Source organism: Aplosporella prunicola (genome assembly GCF_010093885.1).
Source record: "Aplosporella prunicola CBS 121167 unplaced genomic scaffold K452scaffold_3, whole genome shotgun sequence".
Taxonomy (NCBI): domain Eukaryota; kingdom Fungi; phylum Ascomycota; class Dothideomycetes; order Botryosphaeriales; family Aplosporellaceae; genus Aplosporella; species Aplosporella prunicola.
The window spans coordinates 1,140,440-1,159,343 of NW_022983531.1; the positions used below are offsets into that span (position 1 = coordinate 1,140,440).

Here is an 18,904-nt window from a genome sequence, read left to right on the forward strand (position 1 = left end):
ACGCGCCAGCCGCCAACCTTCCTTGTTCCTAAAGCATTCCTCGTTCACGCCATTCCTCCTGCACCTAGTCTAGTTCTGACTTTAATCCTGCCGGGCAGACCCTGGCCCGCGCCCCCACCCACCCATCCAGAATATAAACGTCCATCGAAAGCTCTCCGGCCCTCCCCACATTTTCGGCAACCTGCCCTCTCTGGATACCAATCCACCGCCATGGCAAGGTGGTTTTCCAAATCCCAGGAGCCCGCCGTCGACCCCTCGACCCTCGACCCGGAGGTGCCTGAGCGGAAGCCGCCGAGATGGAGCTTGGGTATCATGCAGGACAGGGAGACGGATGAGGTGCCTGGTACGACCTGTTCTCTTTTCCCTGCGGGGTGTCACTCCGGGGTCTTCAGCACCTCCCGAACCCCAGAGGCGAATCCCTGCACTGCACAGAATTGGACTGACTCTCCTGCCAGGCTCCGTTCTCCTTCTCTCCAAAGTCGCCAAAAGGAACGAACCTCTCGGCCTGCGCAATGCTCCAGCACGGACGTCCGCCTCGTCCCTCCCTTCGCCTTACCCGTCCTCGATCCGCAGCGCATCCACGAGCCACGACAAGAAGCGCACCGACGGCGGCATCATCCTCGAGCCGCAGCCGGAAGAGTCGCAGAATGACCCGCTCAACTGGTCGTCTTTCCGCCGTGATGCTGCGCTGATATCGCTAGGCTTCTACTGTATGATTGGTGGTGGTATGACACCTGTCCTGGCGGCCGGCTTCAACAACGTTGCGGAAACGTACAACGTCGAGGTTACCAAGGTCGCCCTCACCACCGGCTTGTATATGATGGGTATCGGCGTGGGCTGCGTTATCGCCTCGCCAACGGCCATTTTGTATGGCAAGAGGCCTGTGTATCTCACTGCCTGCGTCATCTTCATCTTGACCGCCGTTTGGTGTGCGCTTTCGCCCAACTATCCATCTCTCCTGATTGCAAGAATTGTACAAGGTATCGCCATTTCGCCAGTAGAATGTCTTCCTTCTGCTACGATTGCCGAGATCTTCTTCCTGCATGAGCGTGCGTACCGTTTGGGCGTGTACACCCTTCTTTTGTTGGGAGGAAAAAACTTGGTTCCCTTGGTTAGTGCGGCCATCATCGAGTCACTGGACTGGAGATGGGTGTTTTGGTGAGTATATCGCTACATCGGTTTGGAATTTCACTGACTGTTTTTAGGGTCGTGGCTATTGTTGCAGGCTTTGGCGGTATTCTTCTCTTCTTTTTCGTCCCGGAGACTTTCTGGTCCAGGACTCCGCGTCCCAGGCACAAGTCTCACAAATCCTCCTCGGCAGGCCACAGCCGTATACATCTGCCGCACTTCTTGGGCAAGTCGAGAGAGGGCTCTCGGGTGCAGCTGGATGGTGCGGCCTCCAAGTCGAGCCTCCCGATCACCATGCCTTCGGCGCCTGGGTCACTTGCGCAGCGCCGTCGCAGTAGCGCTCACGCTCATTTTGCAGTGGACGATCCTGAAAAAGATGCCGAAAAGGGTGCTGAGGAATACGCCGATGACTCCGAGAAGGATGTCGAGAAAACCCTCGAGAAGCAAGCGGAAGACTCCGCTAATGGTGAAACCGACGCCCCTGAAATCCAAGTCATTCCTGCTCCTAATGCTTCTGCAATGTCTTCGCCTAAAAGCAAGGCTGCTCACGACGATGCATGGAAGGTCGAACCTAAGGGCGGTGCCCCCAAGACGCCATTCCTGCACAACATCAACTCGCCGTACTACGCGTCGAAGATGGAGGAACAGGAGCAAGACTACTTTAGCGTCTCTCCCTCGAATCAGGATGAAGAACACCATGCAGACCATTCTATCGACCAAGCGGCGCACGAGGGCCACGACCCGCATTTCATCCCTCACATCCGCTCCGCTCTGAAGTCACCGCGCTCCGGCACCCAGTCTCCTAACCACGTCTCTAGACACGTCGTCCTGTCGCCCCCTCTGTCTGCGAAAGCGTCCTCCTCGCACCTCGATATCGACGCTAGCAACCCGGGCGCCATCTGCAACTACACGGAGCACTTTCGCGAGGCGCCCAAGAAGACGTACTCGCAAACGCTGAAGTTCTACTCAGGTCGTCTCTCACACGACAAGTGGTTCCGCGTCGCGCTGCGGCCGTTCATCTTGTTCGCGTATCCGGCCGTGCTGTGGAGCACAGTGGTGTACTCGCTCTCGATCGGCTGGCTCATTGTGCTCAGCGAGTCCGTGTCGGCGATTTACCGCAACCGCGAGACCTACAACTTCACGGCGCTGCAGTGTGGCCTGGTGTACATCAGCCCGTTTGTGGGCGGTGTGCTGGGCACGGCTGTCGCGGGCAAGTGCTCGGATATCGTGGTCAGGTACATGTCACGCCGCAACGACGGCGTGTACGAGCCCGAGTTTAGGCTTGTGATGGCGGTGCCCGTCGCGCTTTGCACGGCTATTGGCCTCATGGGCTTTGGCTGGAGCGCGGAGGAGCGCGATGCTTGGATTGTGCCGACGATTTTCTTTGGCGTGGTCAGCTTTGGTTGCTCGTTAGGCAGTACGACGTCGATTACATTCTGCGTAGACTCGTACCGCCAGTATGCGGGCGAGGCGCTTGTCACGCTGAACTTCTCCAAGAGTGAGTTTGTCCTCTCCCCTCCCTATTATTGTTTATTTGCTGACCTCTCTCTCAATCAGACGTCTTCCACGGCCTCGTCTTCTCCCTCTTCTTCACCGAGTGGCTCGAATCCGACGGCGCAAAGACGGTTTTCGTCATCATTGGCTGCATCCAGATTTTCTTCCTGCTGTTCTCGATCCCGATGTACATTTACGGGAAGCGCGCGCGCATGTGGACGGTGCGCAAGAACCTGATGGAGAAGTTCTAGACGGTGGAGCTGGAGACGTGCGCGCGTATGTGTGTGTGTGTGTGCGCGCGCGCTTAGATAAAACGTTTGTGTGTGAGAGAGAAAGAGAGAGCGCTCATATAGATGGTGTAGATAGACGGAGCGGCTGTTTGGGTTTTGGTTATGGTTGCTTTTTTGGATTGGCTTTTTTCTTTTCCTTTGCTTTTTGGTCCCTTGGCACGAAAACGACGATAAGAGAGAGGGACGGGCATCTTCTTTCACGACAAGTATGTGTTACGAGGCATGAAGACGGCGTTTTATCCTTATTAATTTCCTTTGGCTCGACTACTATTCTTTTTCTTTCTCGTTTTCTTATTCTTTTCCTCACTATTTTGGCACTCCGGCTCTGCTCTGTCGTCTGATGATGGAATGGGCGGAGGTCGCTTGGGCATTTGTAGGCGTTTTTCTTTTTGTTGTTATGGTTGGAGTGTTTATTGCTGGTTGTGGTTGTTCTTAGCGTACATACATACATACATAGGTTGGTGTTGGTGGGCTGTTAATTCATAGATGCATCGCAGGTTGGCTGGGTTTTGTAGATGCTTTTTTTGTGCGACACGGCTTCTCTGGTGTTTGTGAGATGGTACGATAATGGCAGTCCCTACAGACTACTCCTTACCTAGCTCCTAGCCCGAGTCCTGGATCTGGGTGAAAAGCTCTTAGAGCACACAGAACGTCCGTTATTGCGAATAGAGACCCACAGCTTAGCAAGATAGGGAATAACATAATTATTCCCTATAGAGTACTCCTTACCTAGCTCCTAGCCAGAGACCTTAATATGTATAAAAAGACCTTAGAGCATACATAGGCCCTACAATTTATAGATAGGTCTCTTCTTCTTCTCCGTACAGAGCCTCTACATATCTTAACTACGTCTCTTCTTTTCCTCCGTATAACCATCATCATCTTGCTTCACGGTAACGGACGTTGCATATGTCTGTTTTATCTTACAATTTAACTCACTTTAGTGGACGAGCAGAGATTCTTTCTGGTATCAGTGAAATGAGATGAAATGATTGACCCCCACAAACGCCAAGCCATGCGACTATCCACCACCATGCTATGCCATGTCCAAATCCTCTTCTGCTCTATTCTACTCCTCTCTCTCTGCCTCTCTTCTTAATCTAACAAAATATCAAACCCATCTTTCTCTATACGCGCCGGATCACTTGCAAGTCCATACTTCCTCCTTACAATCTCAAATACAATCAACCCAGCACTAGTGCTCGGGACTTGACGAATGGTGTTCATGATGAAGCCCTTGTAGAGCCAGGCACGCCAGCTGCCCATACGCTTGGCCTGAGTGCGGCATTGGTTGAACGTCTGCTCGTACGCACGGTAGTACAGGCGGAACACACCGCGGCGCTCTTGCTCAAGCTGCGCAGCGTAGTCCAGCGACTCCAAGCGCCCGTAATGCACATTCTGGATCTCGGTCAACGGATGATGTATCGCCTGCGAGAGGATCGAGGCGGCGATGCCAGCGAGTAGGATAAACGTCGGCTCCATCATGTAGTGCGGGCGGATAGTGGGCCAGAGGACGCCATCGTCGTAGCGAATGATGGGGTGGTACGGATCCGATTGCTGGGCCACGTGCTTGCGCCCGTAGTAGCGCGTTACGAAGTTGTAGTATGACTGCGATTTGATGTACTCGAAGGTCATGAAGAAGACACCGGAGCCGAAAGAGTCCTTAAGCAACGAGAGCGACCAGCCGGCGAAGACACCTCGCAGACCGATCTCTTGCAGTTTGTGCGCCCCATACTGCCACATCGTCTTGTAGCGGCCTTCGAGCATATCGCTGGTCTGGAAGCGAACCTGCAGCGCGTCCAGCGGCGCCGCGACCAGTGACTGCACCGTACCGGCTAAGAAACCTGCGCTGAACGTGTGCTCTGGGGGTGCAGGAGGGTATACACGCTTTGCCGATTGCGCTGACGGCTCGTGCAGCACGCCCAGCGCCTGTAGGTACCCCGTGTACAGGACGGCGCCAATGCTGACGTTGGCGAGCATGGGCGGCATGACCTGGTTTGGTATGAAGCTCCAGCCATGCAGGCGAACGGCATCGGCCAGGATGGCGGGCGTGGTCATGCGCCATGACCACGGGAGATTGGCCTGGACGCGGGGGTTTATGGCTCGGGCATAGCTCTGCGCAGCGATGTGAGTAACCGAGGCAGCGGGGAGGGCCAGAGAAGCTTTACCATGTAGCTGGCTGGACGTTAGCGAGGGATTCCTGCCGATGGGGACGCGGAGAGACTCACTCTACGCGCGCACGAAAAAAGGCTTTGATAGGGGCGCGGAAGTAGAAGGTCATGAACTGGACGGAGAGGGCGCGGATGCCGGCCGCCGAGGCACCGGTTGCGGCATGCTGCTTGGGCTGTTTCTTGCGGCGGTCCCCGTTGTCGTCGGGGATTTGGCCAGTTGAGATGGTGGTCATCGTCCGGGAGTAAGGCGCGGATTCGGAGACATGCCGTAGTTGATGCGGACACGAAGGCGGAAGAACCGTAGGACCAGAAGTCAACCTAGAGGGCCCGGAAGCTGCCCGCTGATCTGTGAACAAACGTCATTCGGCCCTTCTTTCCGCCGCCCAGACTTCCGCTCGCCGCCCGTCGCGCCAAGACCCGGCCTTACGTGAAAGCGCGTTCGTTCGCTCACCACCTGCCTACGCCTCCTCCAGCACCTCGACTCCTCCCACAGCTCCGCCTCACCTCCACATCCACTCTTTTCGCAGCCTAGCTTCCCTCCCCGCGCCTCCCTGGACTTGAAGGCGTACGCCATGGCCGAGGAAATTTCCATTAGCAAGGAAGTCTTCCACGACCGCCTGTCGTCCTTCATTTCTCAGTGGAAGGCCGACAAGCGTTCCGGCGATGCTGTCTTTGGTGGCGCGAGCTCCATCGTCGTCTTGGTCGGCAAGGCGAACGAGTCGAGCATCTATCCCAAGAACGTCGCGTTCCAGGTGAGCCGAATCCCCGTCACATGCGCAACCTAAACTGACCTCGCGCGATCGACAGCTCTGGTTGCTAGGCTACGAGTTCCCCACGACCCTCTTCGTCATCACCCAGGACGGGATTCAGATCATCACCACCAAGAAAAAGGGTAAGATTCAGAATTTCGGCCGAATGAGAATTCCGCTGATAGCAAGCCAGCTACATATCTCGAGCATCTTAAGGGTGGCAAGGTCCCGGTCGACGTGCACATTCGCGGCAAGGATGCTGAGGCAAACGCGAAGCAGTTCACGCAGTGCCTGGACGTGATCAAGAATGCGGGAAAGAAGGTCGGCATTCTCACCAAGGACGCCTCAAATGGCCCCTTCGCCGATGAATGGAAAAAGGCATATGGCGAGATTGCCAAGGACATTGAGGAGACAGATTGCTCGCTAGCGCTGTCCAGCGCGGCGCTGTCAATCAAGGACGAGAGGGAGCTGGTACGTCACACACTCGGCCAAGGCGGCTTGACGCTGACAGAAATCTAGCGCGCCATCCGCGATGCCTCCAAGGCCTCGAGCGGCATCGCCAATTACTTCGTCGACGAAATGTCGGAAATTCTGGACGCGGAGAAGCGGATCACCCACCAGGCCCTGGCCGACAAGGTTGCAGCGAAACTGGACGACAACAAATTTTTCCAGAAGCTCAAGGTCTCGAACAATTTCGATTTCATGAACCTCGATTGGAGCTTCGTCCCGATAGTCCAGAGCGGTGGCCAGTACGACCTAAAGTTTCTCCAAGAGGCAGATCAGAACAACCTACACGCAGGCGTCATAGTCGCTGCTCTTGGTCTTCGCTACCAGAGCTATTGCTCGATGGTGGCGCGGACGTACATGGTTGACCCGAACAAGTCGCAGGAGGCCAACTACAAGCTCCTTGGACAGCTTCACGAAACCGTCTTGAGAACAATCAAGGATGGTGTTGTGGTCAAGGACGTTTACAACAAGGCTCTCGGTCTGCTGAAGTCCAAGAAGCCTGAATTGGAGAAGAACTTCCCGAAGAACGTTGGCTGTGGCATCGGTATCGAACTGAGGGACCCCACAATGATGATCAACGCCAAGAACAACCGCACTTTGAAGGACGGCATGACTCTTCAAATCACCACAAGCCTCAGCGACATCCAGAACCCGCAGCCCCAGGACAAGAAGAGCCAACGTTACTCCCTCATCATTACCGACACTGTCCGCGTGACGACTGCAGACACGGTCATCTTCACCAAGGAGGCAGCCTCGGATATCGAGTCGTGCTCGTTCTTCTTCAAGGACGAGGAAGAGGAGAAGGATACCAAGCCCAAGGCTAAGCGCGACTCGCGGGTTGGCGCCGTGGCCCAATCCAACATTACCAAGACTCGTCTGCGGCACGAGCGCCAGACCAACCAGGATGCGGAGAAGGAGGCGGCAAGAAGTGCCCATCAAAAGGAACTCCACGAGAGAAAGCGGCGCGAAGGTCTCGAGACCTACGGCGCTGGTACCGGCAACATCAACGGTGTCGCTGAGAAGAAGTTCAAGCGCTTCGAGTCTTACAAGCGTGACAACCAGTTCCCGCCCAGAGTTAAGGACCTGATCGTCTTCGTCGATGAAAAGGCTCTGACCGTCATCCTCCCCATCATGGGTCGTCCGGTGCCTTTCCACATCAACACTATCAAGAACGCCAGCAACAGCCCCGAAGGCGATTACACCTCTCTGCGTATTAACTTCCTTTCTCCGGGCCAGGGTGTTGGCAGGAAGGATGACCAGCCTTTCGAGGACCCCACCGCTCATTTCGTCAGGAGTTTGACTTTCCGCTCTCGCGATGTGCAGCGTATGGAGGAGATTGCCAAGCAAATCACCGAGCTGAAGAAAGAGTCTGTGCGCCGGGAGCAGGAGAAGAAACAGATGGAGGATGTCGTGGAGCAGGACAAGCTGGTCACTGTCAAGAGTAAGTCTGTCAACGTCCGTCACGGTTTCTCGTCACTAACCCTCGACAGACCGCAAGCCCGCCGTTCTCGATATGATCTTTGTCCGTCCCGCCTTGGATGGCAAGCGCGTTCCCGGATCTGTCGAAATCCACCAAAACGGTCTTCGTTACAACCACGGCAATGGACAAGTTCTTGATGTTCTGTTCAGCAACATCAAGCATCTGTTCTTCCAGCCCTGCCAGCACGAATTGATTGTCATCATCCACGTGCACCTGAGAAACCCGATTATGATTGGCAAGAAGAAGGCCAAGGACGTGCAGTTCTACCGCGAAGCCACCGAGATGCAGTTCGATGAAACCGGAAACCGCAAGCGCAAGCACCGCTATGGTGACGAGGAAGAGTTCGAGGCTGAACAGGAGGAGCGCAGGCGTCGTGCCGCCCTCGACAAAGAGTTCAAGATGTTTGCTGACAAGATTGCCGACGCCGGCCGCAACGAGAACGTCGCTGTCGACATTCCTTTCCGCGACCTCGGCTTCAACGGTGTCCCGTCGCGCTCCAGCGTCTGGATCCAGCCCACGACCGACTGCTTGATCCAGCTCACCGAGCCGCCTTTCCTCGTCCTCACGCTGTCTGAGATTGAGGTTGTCCATCTGGAACGTGTTCAGTTCGGCCTCAAGAACTTCGATATGGTGCTTGTCTTCACGGACTTCACCAAGCCGCCCGCGCACATCAACACCATCCCCGTCCAGTCTCTCGACGCAGTCAAGGACTGGCTCGACTCGGTCGAAATCCCCTTCTCGGATGGTCCGGTCAACCTGAACTGGGCGACGATCATGAAGACAGTGCAGGCAGACCCGCACCAATTCTTCATGGACGGCGGATGGAAGCTTATTGCGGCGGAGTCAGACTCGGAGGACGGCGCCGGCAGCGAAGAAGTCGAGTCGAACTTCGAGATGAGTGACAGCGAGCTCAACGAGAGCGAGTCGGAATCGGATGAGGAGAGCGACTTTGACGAAAACGCATCGGACGAGGAGAGTGATGCAGATGTGACGGACGAGAGCGAAGGCGAGGACTGGGACGAGATGGAGAAGAAGGCGAAGAACAAGGATAGGGATGCGGGATCGAGCGACGAGGACGATAGGGGCGGCAGGAAGAGGAAGAGGTAGATGCCTCGCCTCTTTCTTGGCTTCTCTTGTTTTTATTGCTTTTCTTGCCCCCTTCTTTCCTTCCATCAGGCCTGCTGGATGTCTGCTGCTGCGACGGATTTGACGAGATTCAACGACCTACTTGCCCTGTCCTTTCCTTCCCAGCACTCTCATCTTTTTCTCTTCTTCTCTTCTTTTTTTGTGTTTTGGATGGACGGATACAAAACGGGGTTTTTCTTTTTTATTTGCTTTGCTGTTCTGGCTTACCTGATGCGTGGAGGCGACGGCGCAAGGCCGGACTACTCGACTGCGTGCCGGATGTGCGAATGGAGAGATGGATGGACGGGTAGGTAGGGCAAGAAGTTTAGCTGTGCACTGCTGTGCTCTTTCCTTTGCGTGTGGCTGTGTTGTGATTGCCTGTTCTTGAGAGTTTGGACTACTTTGTCTATGCTACCCATGTCGACAGGCCCGCTTCCTCGCTTGGTGATGTTCGCTTCTCCCTCTTTTTCTACCTACCTGTGGCGTTTGTTCTATTTCTTCTCACTGATACTTATACAAGCCCATCCACGTTCCGCTGCACCCATGCCTCCGCGCCTCCACGAAAGGCCGTCCTCTAACAGCTTGGATACTAGACTCGGCGACCTTATAACGTCCGTCACCGCGAACCGAGATCCACCGTGTAGCGAGACAGAGGACGATACAAGCAGTCCCTACCTACAGAGCACTTCTTACCCAGCTCCTAGCCCGAGTCCTAGGTATAGGTAAAAGAGTCTTAGGGTATATATAGACTTTATATATCTTAACTAGGTATCTTCTTCTACTCTATATAGTTATTACTATCTCGCTTTACGGTAACGGACGTTAATACTTGTATAAGCCTATCTAAGTTCTCGCTATAGCGAAAGACCGTTATCTAATAGCCTAAGTACTAGACTCGACGACCTTAGAGTTGGTAGCTAAAACGAGGGCTTAAAAGTATAGTAAACACGCTACATAAATCTATACCATAAAGCAAAGGAAAACGCAAACAAGAGGTACGGTAAGTAAGTAAGTAGATAGTTATATCGTATATATAGAGTTGCTTACACGCAGACCGAGTAGCTATATTAAAGCTAAGAACTATAGGGGGGAGAATAAAAGAAGAAGACAGATTTGCTCATCCTCCGGATGAAAATAGAAAAACCAAAAATAAAAATAAAAAGGCTTTTGCTACAGATACTGTACATGCAACAGGCACAGCGCCATCCACATCTTCTCTACTTATACTTACAAAATAAATAGCAAACAGCCATCATTATACGTACAAGAACCAGCTACTGTTGCTCGCTTGCTTGTGTGTTGTGTGTTGTATAATAAACAGACAAGAGCCCACGCGAAGCACGATTCACGGTCTATCAGCCAGTTCAGTCAGTCAGTTAGTCAGCCAGTCAGTCAGTTATTCTCTTTCACCTAAGCACTCTGGATGCGTACATGTAAAGAGCAGATGCAATGTCATGCCTGCCTGACATGACATGACATGACACGCTCCCGCGTTCCGCGTTTCAAGCGCGCACGCGGTGGCGGTCCCTTCACTTTATTTCACTTCTTCAGCGCGCATGCTCGTGACACGCCACCGCGGCCATGGAGGCGAGGCTTGGATGTGGGGTTTGGTTTGGTTTGGTTGTGCGTTGGTAGGGATAAGGACATGGATGGACGGAGATGGGGAGATGGGTGGATGGACGGACCGGTGCTATGCTATTACCTATGTGTTTGATGTAAAGTGCTTTGCTGAGACAACCTACGCGCCCCGCTGTCGCGCACTCAAACACAAAAGTGGGTAGGCAGTCTGCTTGTTGAAATAAGTGCCATACTGCGTGCCTAGTACCGCCCTGCCTGTCTGGCTACCTACTACTCCACCCAGCCGGTCGTGCAGGTCGCAAATCACCAACAGCGTGCTTCACCTCTTCGTCACTTCCCCAACCCATCACCTCCATTCCCCACCTAACTCCCCAAACACCCCCTCAACCCACAACCACCTAGCTAAGCACCAACACACACCACCCTCCCCCCAACCTCGCAGTACTCACCCCGCCCCCACCCCCACATCCGCAACCACGGATTCAGCTCCTCGAGCTCGTCCATGCCCCCCGGGAGCCCAAACGCCGCGGCAATGCTCTCGCAGGTCTCGCCGCGGCTGGGTCGGTACAGCAGCGTGCATTGCGGCAGCGGCAGCGGCTGCGGTGGGGACGGGTCAGCGGGGTGTGAGAGGAAAGGGTAGAAGGGCATGTCTGGCTGTGATGGCTCTGGCGCTGGCCCGGCGGGTGAGGTGGGCTGCAGTCCTTCGCGGAACTGGGAATATGGGTGTGCTTGGGCGTGTTGCTCGTGGGTGAGGGGGGTGAGGTTGGCATGATTGGTATTAGTGTTGAGGTTGGTGTTGCTGCTTTGCCGTGAGTGCTGCGTGTCAGTGCACGTGTTTGCGGGTGGTGCTGCTGAGCGTGGCAAGGCCGAGGAGCTCGTTGCGCTGCCGCCTGCTGCTGCTGCTGCTGCTGCGGCGGCGGCGGCGAGGGCGAGTACCGCGGGTGTTACGGCCACGAGGAGCAGCAGTAGCAGCAGTACCGATGAGGGTCTTGCCCGCCGCGACGCTGCGCTGGTAGCGTGAACAACTATGGTCGTGGAAGCCTGAGGAGCGTGGCTCCTTATTCCCGTTGCCATTGCCGTGCCGCCTCCGGTGGTGGTACTTGCAGCCGAAGCCGTATCTGCAGAGGCATTGACGTCGACGCCGGAAGAAGCGATATTACCGCCCCCCGCCGCACTGACGGCGACGGTATCGGCGCCAGGACTGAAGACCGGGACAACGGCACTCAGCGAATTGACCTGGGGTGTGCGGGCCGGCTGCGTGAGCGTGAGGATGCCACCTGCGTTGTCAGTGGTCGAGAAGATTGGCGGACTCTGACGTGCTGCGGTGGTGCCGATTGCAAAGGCCGTGTACGTCGCAGTGGTGTCACTGGCAGTGAAGGTCAGTGTCGTGGGCGTGTAAGTCAGTGTTGTTGGGGATGGAGAGGGTGTGCTGATCGGGGTGGTGGTTTGAGCGCAGGCAAGGGTGGTCAGGGCGGCCAGGGTGAGGGGGAAAAAATTGGTGATCATTTTGGTGGTGGGTTTGTGATGGTGTTGCTTTGTTGGTTTGAGGAAGCAGAGTGGGAAATTGTCACGCTGAGTTTTTCCATGCAGGAGTGTATGCCGGGTTTTAAATGCGCGCGGAATGGATGACATGCAGTGATGCGCTGGAGAATCAGGAAAGCAAACAGTCCGTCTTGTAGTAGAAGAAATCGCGTTCAGAGCTTTCTTATCCGATCGTGCCGATGTAGCTTTGCGCTTGCCTCATCTACCTATTCTCGCTTAGTCAACAGCGTTGCCTCGTCCCTTCACCAGCAACGCTCGTTATTTGATCATCAATCAACTTTCTCTGCTTCATCCCTCCACAGGTATGTGCGTGCTCTTAGACCTTCTCACTCACGTTCTAGACAAGGAGTAGTCCGCAGGGACTGCTTGTATCATTCCCTGTCTCGCGAGACGGCAAATCTCGATGGACAGTGACGGACGTTGGGTAGATACCAAGAAAGGGATCTGGGAGCAAACAGGCACAGCACGGTCATGGCGATGATCGCCCGAGGTCCGTCGACATGGCCAGGTGCGGGAATTATTGGCTCGCGACGAGGAGAGAAAAGAGGAGAGATAAAGTCGAAGTGAGGATGAGCGGGATCGATATGTTGGAGAGAAACATCACCATGTCCATCACCCATCACCACCACCACCACCGTGGAAGCGGCCCGTCCCAGCAGCCCGTCTACGGTGGTTTGATCGGCGCCGGCACCGCCCGCACATCCAACCCTCCGTAAATCTACGAACTGCAACACCAACGGGACTAGCGCATAACGGGCGGAGCACTATACATCATGCCATATATGGGTCGAAGGGGGCGTGAGAGTGAGACGGTCGGATCGAATGCGCGCGTGCGTGAGATAGAGAGAGGAAAGGGAGAAGAAGGAGGCTCCTAGGAGAAATGTTATCCGTTCCACTTGCTCCTACTTCAGCCGGTGCCCGGAAGCGACAGGCTGGGCGCTGCAGCCTGGCCTTTTCCCGCCCCGCATTGCATATGCTGAGCCACACCCGAGCCGGCGAGATTTGACCGGTCGACTCCGGGCTCACCCTCTGGATCGCGATGCGTTCGACACGATGAAAGTCATGTCCGCGCGCCAGCGAGCAGCCACAGCGCCGATTTGTGATTGGCCAGCAAACGACCTTCATCTCCTCGATTGACGGTTTAGGGGGATAGTCACTATAACTACTCTACACGGCCATTTGCAAAAATAAGACATCAATAAGAATGCGGGAGGCGAATACGAAAAAAAATCCATAGTTCTTCTCTACATCCGCTCGAGCCGCTCCCGCTCCTGCTCCGGGCGGTCGGGTCTCGGCATTGTCGGTGTTGTTGAGGAAGAAAAAGCGAAAAACAGAGACAGAGGGTGCGCTGGCCGTAGATCATGAGGCTTGGCGACATGCCACAGCCTCGCCCTCAGCTGCCTAAGGGAAAATGGTCCGACAGACAAACACCGTCTGGAACACTTCGATGCATGCAAACTAGTATCCACACTTGGACATGGTCGTCGCGTCGCAGCAGGCGCGCAACTGCACTGCTAGAGCTCGCTGCAGGCGCCCGCTCCCGCCTATTTTTGGCCCCGGGCCCTGAAGCCAAGCGTGTAGTGTCCCGTAGCACGGCGGCAGCTGGAGCGGCGGCGGCGGAAGGGCGGACTTGGACGCTGGTGGCTGGTCGCGCGCAGCTCCTCCGCGGCTCGCACGGGGCGCTCCGGAGCACGGCCGAGCGCAAAACGACCGTGATCCACCGGTTTCAGCACTTTGACTGGCGCGCGAACATGCTTCCTTCGTTGGTTGTTTGGCGCGAGCGGGGAGGAAAGGCCACGGCGTGGGGCGGGCCGCCGTTCGCTTGGCTTGTGTTGGGCTGACATCTTTGCTGTGACTCTCTGCTGCATGCGGCTGCTATAAGGGCCGGCCACCGCCGCCGCCTCGACGACTCTCATCATCCCCGTCCGTCTGTCTTCTGTTTTCTCTTTTCTATAATTCTGAGATACCCTTTGGTTTTGCGTTCTCTCTCTCCTTGCTTGGTTGTTTACCGCTATCCGCATTCTTCCAAACCACGCTCTCATCTCATCTCCCGCGTGCACTTTCGTCATTCCGGCACTGCTGCCATAATCCCGCCTCGACATACTTAGAGAGCGCGCATCCTAATCGCCTGTGCGACCACCGCCAACCAACCAACCCTACAAAACCAGGCGGCCACCGACCGACAGTTACCATCACCACCACCCAACAACAACAACCATGTCTTTCCGCCGGCACGCCCTAGCAGGGCTTCTTCTCTTCCTCCAGCTCAGCAGCACCGCTACGGCTCTCCCTCTTCCCACCTCCACACTCGCCATCCACGCAGCATCAACCCCCAGCCCCCTCGCAGGCGGCTACGCGCCCGCACGCGCCTACCCTGCCGCGCCCGCGCTGGCACTACCGCCCACTCACGTCGAGGGTGGCGTCGCTCCCGCGTCGGCCGGACGCGCTAGCAACGGTCGGGACAGCGCGAACCGCGCATTCGTCGAGGAAATGGCGAGCGAGGGCGCCGGGGGATGGTGGCTGGGCGAGCCGGAGCGGCACGTTGCTGCTCTGAGGATCGTAGTCGCGGTGCTGGTGCTTCTGTGCATGGTTGAGGTTGCGGGCGACGTTGTTGATGCGTAAGTTCTCCCCTCTTATCCTTCCGTTTTTCGTCTGGACCATGATGCTAACGAGATATGCAGTTGCAGGAGGGCACGCAAGTGGCTGGCCGCAAGATTCGAGGCTGAGAAGGCGGCGCGCGGCAGCGCGAGGTGGAGCACTAGGGGCGCGATCCGGTTGAGGGGCGACGAGCTCGCGTGGTGGCAGACTGAGGGCGGAAGCCCGCTGGAGAGCATCCCTGAAGAGGAGGAAGAAGACGAGAAGAAGACGTTTGTGGTCATCAGCGTGACAGAGGTCGACGCGGACGAGGACGTGGATCTCGAGAGCGGCACGGCCGCCGTATTGAGCGAGAAGAGCGCGGCGAGTGCATAAAGAGCGCGGCTGGTCCCGCCTCTTTTGCTTCGCTATCATATTGGGTTGGGATTTGGGATTGGGAAAAAAGGGTAAAAAGAGGCCGCCATGGACTGGCTGTCCCACTACTCTCTTCTGCTTCTGTTCTTCTTCTGTTCACGGTTACATGGCCACGGCCGCCGTTTCACGATTTCCTTTACGTTCATGTTTATTTTTATGTTGGCGGCGATATACCACGGATCACAGGATGGAAATGGGACGCATCTGCTTCAGAGCCGCCACTCGTCCAACGCAGGCGAGCGAGCTGGTAAAAACCTAAACAAATACACCTACCTACTACCATGTTTCCGTCTCCTGCCTTTTGTTTTTTTGTCGTCGGCATGGCCTTGCAACGTTCGTCACTGCTAAACCGAGATGCACCGTATAGCGAGACAGAGAGCGATACAAGCAGTCCGTACGGAGTACTCGCCTAGTTCCCAGCCCGAGTCCTAGGTATGGGTGAAAAGCTCTTAGAGCACACAGAGTATCCGTCATTGCGAACCGAGACCCATAGCATAGCAAGGCGGGAGACGACACAAGCAGTCCCTACAGATTACACCTTGTCTAGCTCGTAGCCCGACTCCTAAGTATGAATGAAACGGTCTTAAAGCACACACAGACTCTGTACAAGTATCACCATCTCGCAAGACGGTGAATCTCGCTTCACGGTGACGGACGTTATGCAGGTAACCTGCGTGGTACTACCACGTGGTAGGTAAGTCCGTTCCTCTCCTCCCCCTCGCCAAGCCGAAACCGCATCACCAACATTCCGCAATCTGGGCCGTTTGTATTTGTTTACCTATTTACCCCGCCGGAATGCCGTCCGCCAAAATAGCAGCGGCTTGGCCAGGAACTCAAAATACCGGCTGCGTGCCTGCTGCCCGCATTTTCCTCCTCGTGGCCACTCGTTCTCTCTTTTCTAGTCGTCTTGTTCCTCCTTCCTTCACTCGCTCGCTCCGTCCTCATCTTTCTGTTTTTCTTCAGTCACTCGTTCTTCACCACTTATTCATTGGAGGCCTTCGCCTTCGTCCACTCGCTCCCTCAGCACCAACACCAACATGCGCGCCCCCATTGCCCTCGCTCTTCTCGGCAGCGCCGGCTTCACCGCCAGCGCCGCCGTGATCAAGCCTCCACAGTCAAACGACTCCCCCACGGACATCCCCGCTCCTACCCCCATAAACAGCACGGACGACCCGCGCATCACCTCCAACCCTCGTATAACGGACAAGCCCGCCGTCCTCACCACCTCGTCAAACATCGTCTGGGATTTCTTCCCCACAGACGGCATCCTCTCCCTGTTCACGCCGATGCCGTTGGCCGTGCCCACGCCCGTGCGCAGCCAGTCCCAGGTCGAGACGACGTATATCCCGCGGTACACGCTGTGCCGGGGTGGCAATGGCAGCGGGGGCAGCAGCACCGCTGTCGCTTCCGCTGCCGCAGACGCTACCGCAGATGAAGACTGCCGCACCTACTACGAAGCCTCGCTGACGACGCTCTGCGCGACGACGCTGACGGGCCTCGGCACCCGCGTCCCCATCACTGCCTGCGACCAGGACGTGACGTTCTCGAGCGACTTCGGCGCCGTGCTGGTCCCAGCAACGCATCACCGGACGCAGAGCGGGGGCGAGGAACCCGCCGTCACTGTCGCTGAGGTCGTGGGCGGCAGCAGCAGCACCAGCACCAGCACCAGCAAAACAAAGACGAAGGATGCTGCTGCCCGTACTACGCCTGCCCCCTCCTCTACCCTCCAGCTCCGTACCACGTACTACCTCGCGCCCTGGCAGCAGCTCACGGCCGGCGGCGACGTGCCCGCCGACGTCGACGTCAAGGTCTGCCATGTGCGGGCCGGCAACGACAGCGTCGAGGACTGCGTGCGCGCGGCTGAGGCGTGGGCCGTCGTGCCGGTGACGCTGACGAGCGCCATCACGTCGACTGTCGACGTCGTCGCGTCGGTGACCGGTGCCGGCCGCTTCCTCGTCGAGACGTACCATCGGCCGATTGTCGCGAATGCGACGGTCGTCAGTCTGTCAACTGAGATGGTCGTCAATTATGCGTATATGGCCGAGACGATCAGTCGTAGTCAGAAGGTTACGAGTACGAGTTCTGGGACGTTGACGCGGACGCGGACGGTCAAGGTTGCTAATGTGGCTGATGAGGAGGAAGCGGAGTAAGTGTTTTCCATGTTTCCCGTTTTTTCTTTTCTGTGTGTATTGGGGCTGACTTCCTGCGCCTAGCTACAGCAGCACCACAGTCGTGACCTCGACGTCGACCGTCACAGCCTTCAGCGGCACGACGACGCAAACCGAGCCCGGCGACGACAGCACCGACAGCACCGACAGCAGCAGCAGCACGGCGCGCAGCTCGCGGCCTACGCTGTCACGCCACACGCCCTCCGCCCCCACCGGCGCCACGCTCCCCGCATCAATCTTCACAATCCTTCCGTACCCCATGCAGCAGCAGCAGCAGTCGGCCCCCGCGGCCGCGGCCCCGGCCATCAACGACAACGCGCCCCTGGCCCCCGAACCACTGACGCTGTTCCCGACGGACCGCATGCAGGCCAACCTGCTCGTGTCGACGCTGCCCCTCTCGCCCGCTTCGCCCACAGACATAGACACAGACACAGATGCAGACGCAGCGCCGCGCCCCACGCGCTGGGCCTACCTCCCGCAGCTGCAGCCGGCGGGCTCCTCCTCATCCTCACTGCTCACCGTCGGCGACGCGGCATCCTACCTCCCTGCCTCGGTGCTCGGGGGAGCGGAAAAGACGCCCGCGCCCCCCAAACACGAGAAGGGCCGGACGACGGCGCTGGAGCCGGCGCCCACGCTGGTAAGGGAGCTGGAGAGCACTGAGACGGCTGAGGGCGTGAAGACGGGGACGGCGGCGACGACGACGACGATGACGGCCGAAGAAGAGGAGGAGGAGGAGGAGGAGGAGAAGAAGACCTCCTCAAGCAAGGAGGCGGCGTCGACTTCTTCTTCTTCTGCCACAGAGACAGGCAAGCCAGCCAAGTCGGCGACAGCTACCGAGGCAGCGGCATCATCGCCCTCGTCAGCACCGTTGGAGGCGGCGGAGTCAACGGCCGAGTCAACGGCCGAGGCGGCGGTGATGGTGGCTACGACTTCGGAAGCTGCGTCCGAGACTGCTGCTGCGGCTCCAACGCCGTCGGAGGTGCTCGCGGAGTCGACGGCCGAGGCGCTCGAGCTGTCGCCTACCCCGACCGCGCTGTCGGAGTCGGAGGCCGAGGCATCGCTGGCGGTGGACGCGTTGGGGCTGAGGCCGCAGCAGCGGTGGTGGGCGAATGGGATGCTGGTTGTGAGGTAGGTGGGTGGGTATGAGGAGGGCTTTGTGTGGATGGTGACGACTTATTCTTCTTCGCTTGCCTTGCCTTGCCTTGTCTTGTCTTGTTGTTGGCTTGTGGTGTTATTTTGTCTTATTGCTGGCTGAGGAAGTTGAAGTTGCGGAGTTGGAAGCCGGAGAAAAGCATCTTCGAAGGCTTTGTTTTTGGCTTCGGTGTATGTACTGTAGTACTTTTTTGTCTTTGTCTTTCTAGTCTTGTTTGTCCGGCTTGAATGCAGTTACGTTCTCATGTGGTGTAGTATGGTAATGGCAGGGTACTGCTTTTTGGTATCAAATAGAGAAGGGGTATTAAGCTCTGGCGAAGCGATCGAGAGGTCAGATAGCTTGCGCGGTGCATCGCGGATTAACTTGCTTTAGGTTCGAAAAAGAGCGGTGCAATGGCAAGCTGCCGGATGGAAGAGATAGAGTGTGTGTATGTGTGTGTGACTTCCTAGAGTTACATCTGCACACACACACACCTAGTCAACCACAACCACACCACTCCCCAACCCATCC

General features: G+C 56.7%; 8 protein-coding genes across 8 annotated transcripts; 6 read left to right on the forward strand and 2 right to left on the reverse strand.

Moving 5' to 3' along the window:
• Window positions 1-210: 210 nt before the first annotated feature.
• On the forward strand, window positions 211-2,873 carry K452DRAFT_294871 (uncharacterized protein; the record flags this gene model as incomplete). Its single annotated transcript, XM_033541753.1, has 4 exons — window positions 211-343; window positions 456-1,158; window positions 1,206-2,626; window positions 2,686-2,873. 4 exons carry the CDS (start codon window positions 211-213, stop codon window positions 2,871-2,873), a joined length of 2,445 nt encoding a protein of 814 aa, XP_033402004.1.
• Window positions 2,874-3,729: 856 nt separating this feature from the next.
• On the reverse strand, window positions 3,730-5,352 carry K452DRAFT_355712 (uncharacterized protein). The gene is made up of 3 exons (XM_033545984.1): window positions 5,141-5,352; window positions 5,081-5,087; window positions 3,730-5,027 (listed from the first exon to the last, which is right to left on the reverse strand). Exons 1-3 carry the CDS (start codon window positions 5,314-5,316, stop codon window positions 4,008-4,010), a joined length of 1,203 nt encoding a protein of 400 aa, XP_033402005.1. The 5' UTR covers window positions 5,317-5,352; the 3' UTR covers window positions 3,730-4,007.
• A 303-nt stretch (window positions 5,353-5,655) lies between these two features.
• Window positions 5,656-8,926, forward strand: K452DRAFT_305247 (uncharacterized protein; the record flags this gene model as incomplete). The annotated part of the gene is made up of 5 exons (XM_033542879.1): window positions 5,656-5,835; window positions 5,891-5,975; window positions 6,026-6,303; window positions 6,352-7,780; window positions 7,830-8,926. 5 exons carry the CDS (start codon window positions 5,656-5,658, stop codon window positions 8,924-8,926), a joined length of 3,069 nt encoding a protein of 1,022 aa, XP_033402006.1.
• Window positions 8,927-10,350: 1,424 nt separating this feature from the next.
• On the forward strand, window positions 10,351-10,791 carry K452DRAFT_108769 (uncharacterized protein). The gene has a single exon (XM_033534995.1). It carries the CDS (start codon window positions 10,422-10,424, stop codon window positions 10,656-10,658), a length of 237 nt encoding a protein of 78 aa, XP_033402007.1. The 5' UTR covers window positions 10,351-10,421; the 3' UTR covers window positions 10,659-10,791.
• A 2,607-nt stretch (window positions 10,792-13,398) lies between these two features.
• K452DRAFT_108765 (uncharacterized protein) lies at window positions 13,399-14,312 on the reverse strand. The gene has a single exon (XM_033534994.1). The coding sequence runs from the start codon at window positions 14,164-14,166 to the stop codon at window positions 13,609-13,611; it is 558 nt and encodes a 185-aa protein (XP_033402008.1). The 5' UTR covers window positions 14,167-14,312; the 3' UTR covers window positions 13,399-13,608.
• On the forward strand, window positions 13,826-15,514 carry K452DRAFT_355715 (uncharacterized protein). The gene is made up of 2 exons (XM_033545985.1): window positions 13,826-14,682; window positions 14,746-15,514. The coding sequence occupies exons 1-2, from the start codon at window positions 14,282-14,284 to the stop codon at window positions 15,032-15,034; spliced, it is 690 nt and encodes a 229-aa protein (XP_033402009.1). The 5' UTR covers window positions 13,826-14,281; the 3' UTR covers window positions 15,035-15,514.
• A 485-nt stretch (window positions 15,515-15,999) lies between these two features.
• Window positions 16,000-17,362, forward strand: K452DRAFT_108801 (uncharacterized protein). Its single transcript, XM_033534996.1, has one exon. It carries the CDS (start codon window positions 16,111-16,113, stop codon window positions 17,221-17,223), a length of 1,113 nt encoding a protein of 370 aa, XP_033402010.1. The 5' UTR covers window positions 16,000-16,110; the 3' UTR covers window positions 17,224-17,362.
• Window positions 17,071-18,820, forward strand: K452DRAFT_283581 (uncharacterized protein). The gene has a single exon (XM_033539795.1). The coding sequence runs from the start codon at window positions 17,501-17,503 to the stop codon at window positions 18,371-18,373; it is 873 nt and encodes a 290-aa protein (XP_033402011.1). The 5' UTR covers window positions 17,071-17,500; the 3' UTR covers window positions 18,374-18,820.
• The last annotated feature ends 84 nt before the right edge of the window (window positions 18,821-18,904 follow it).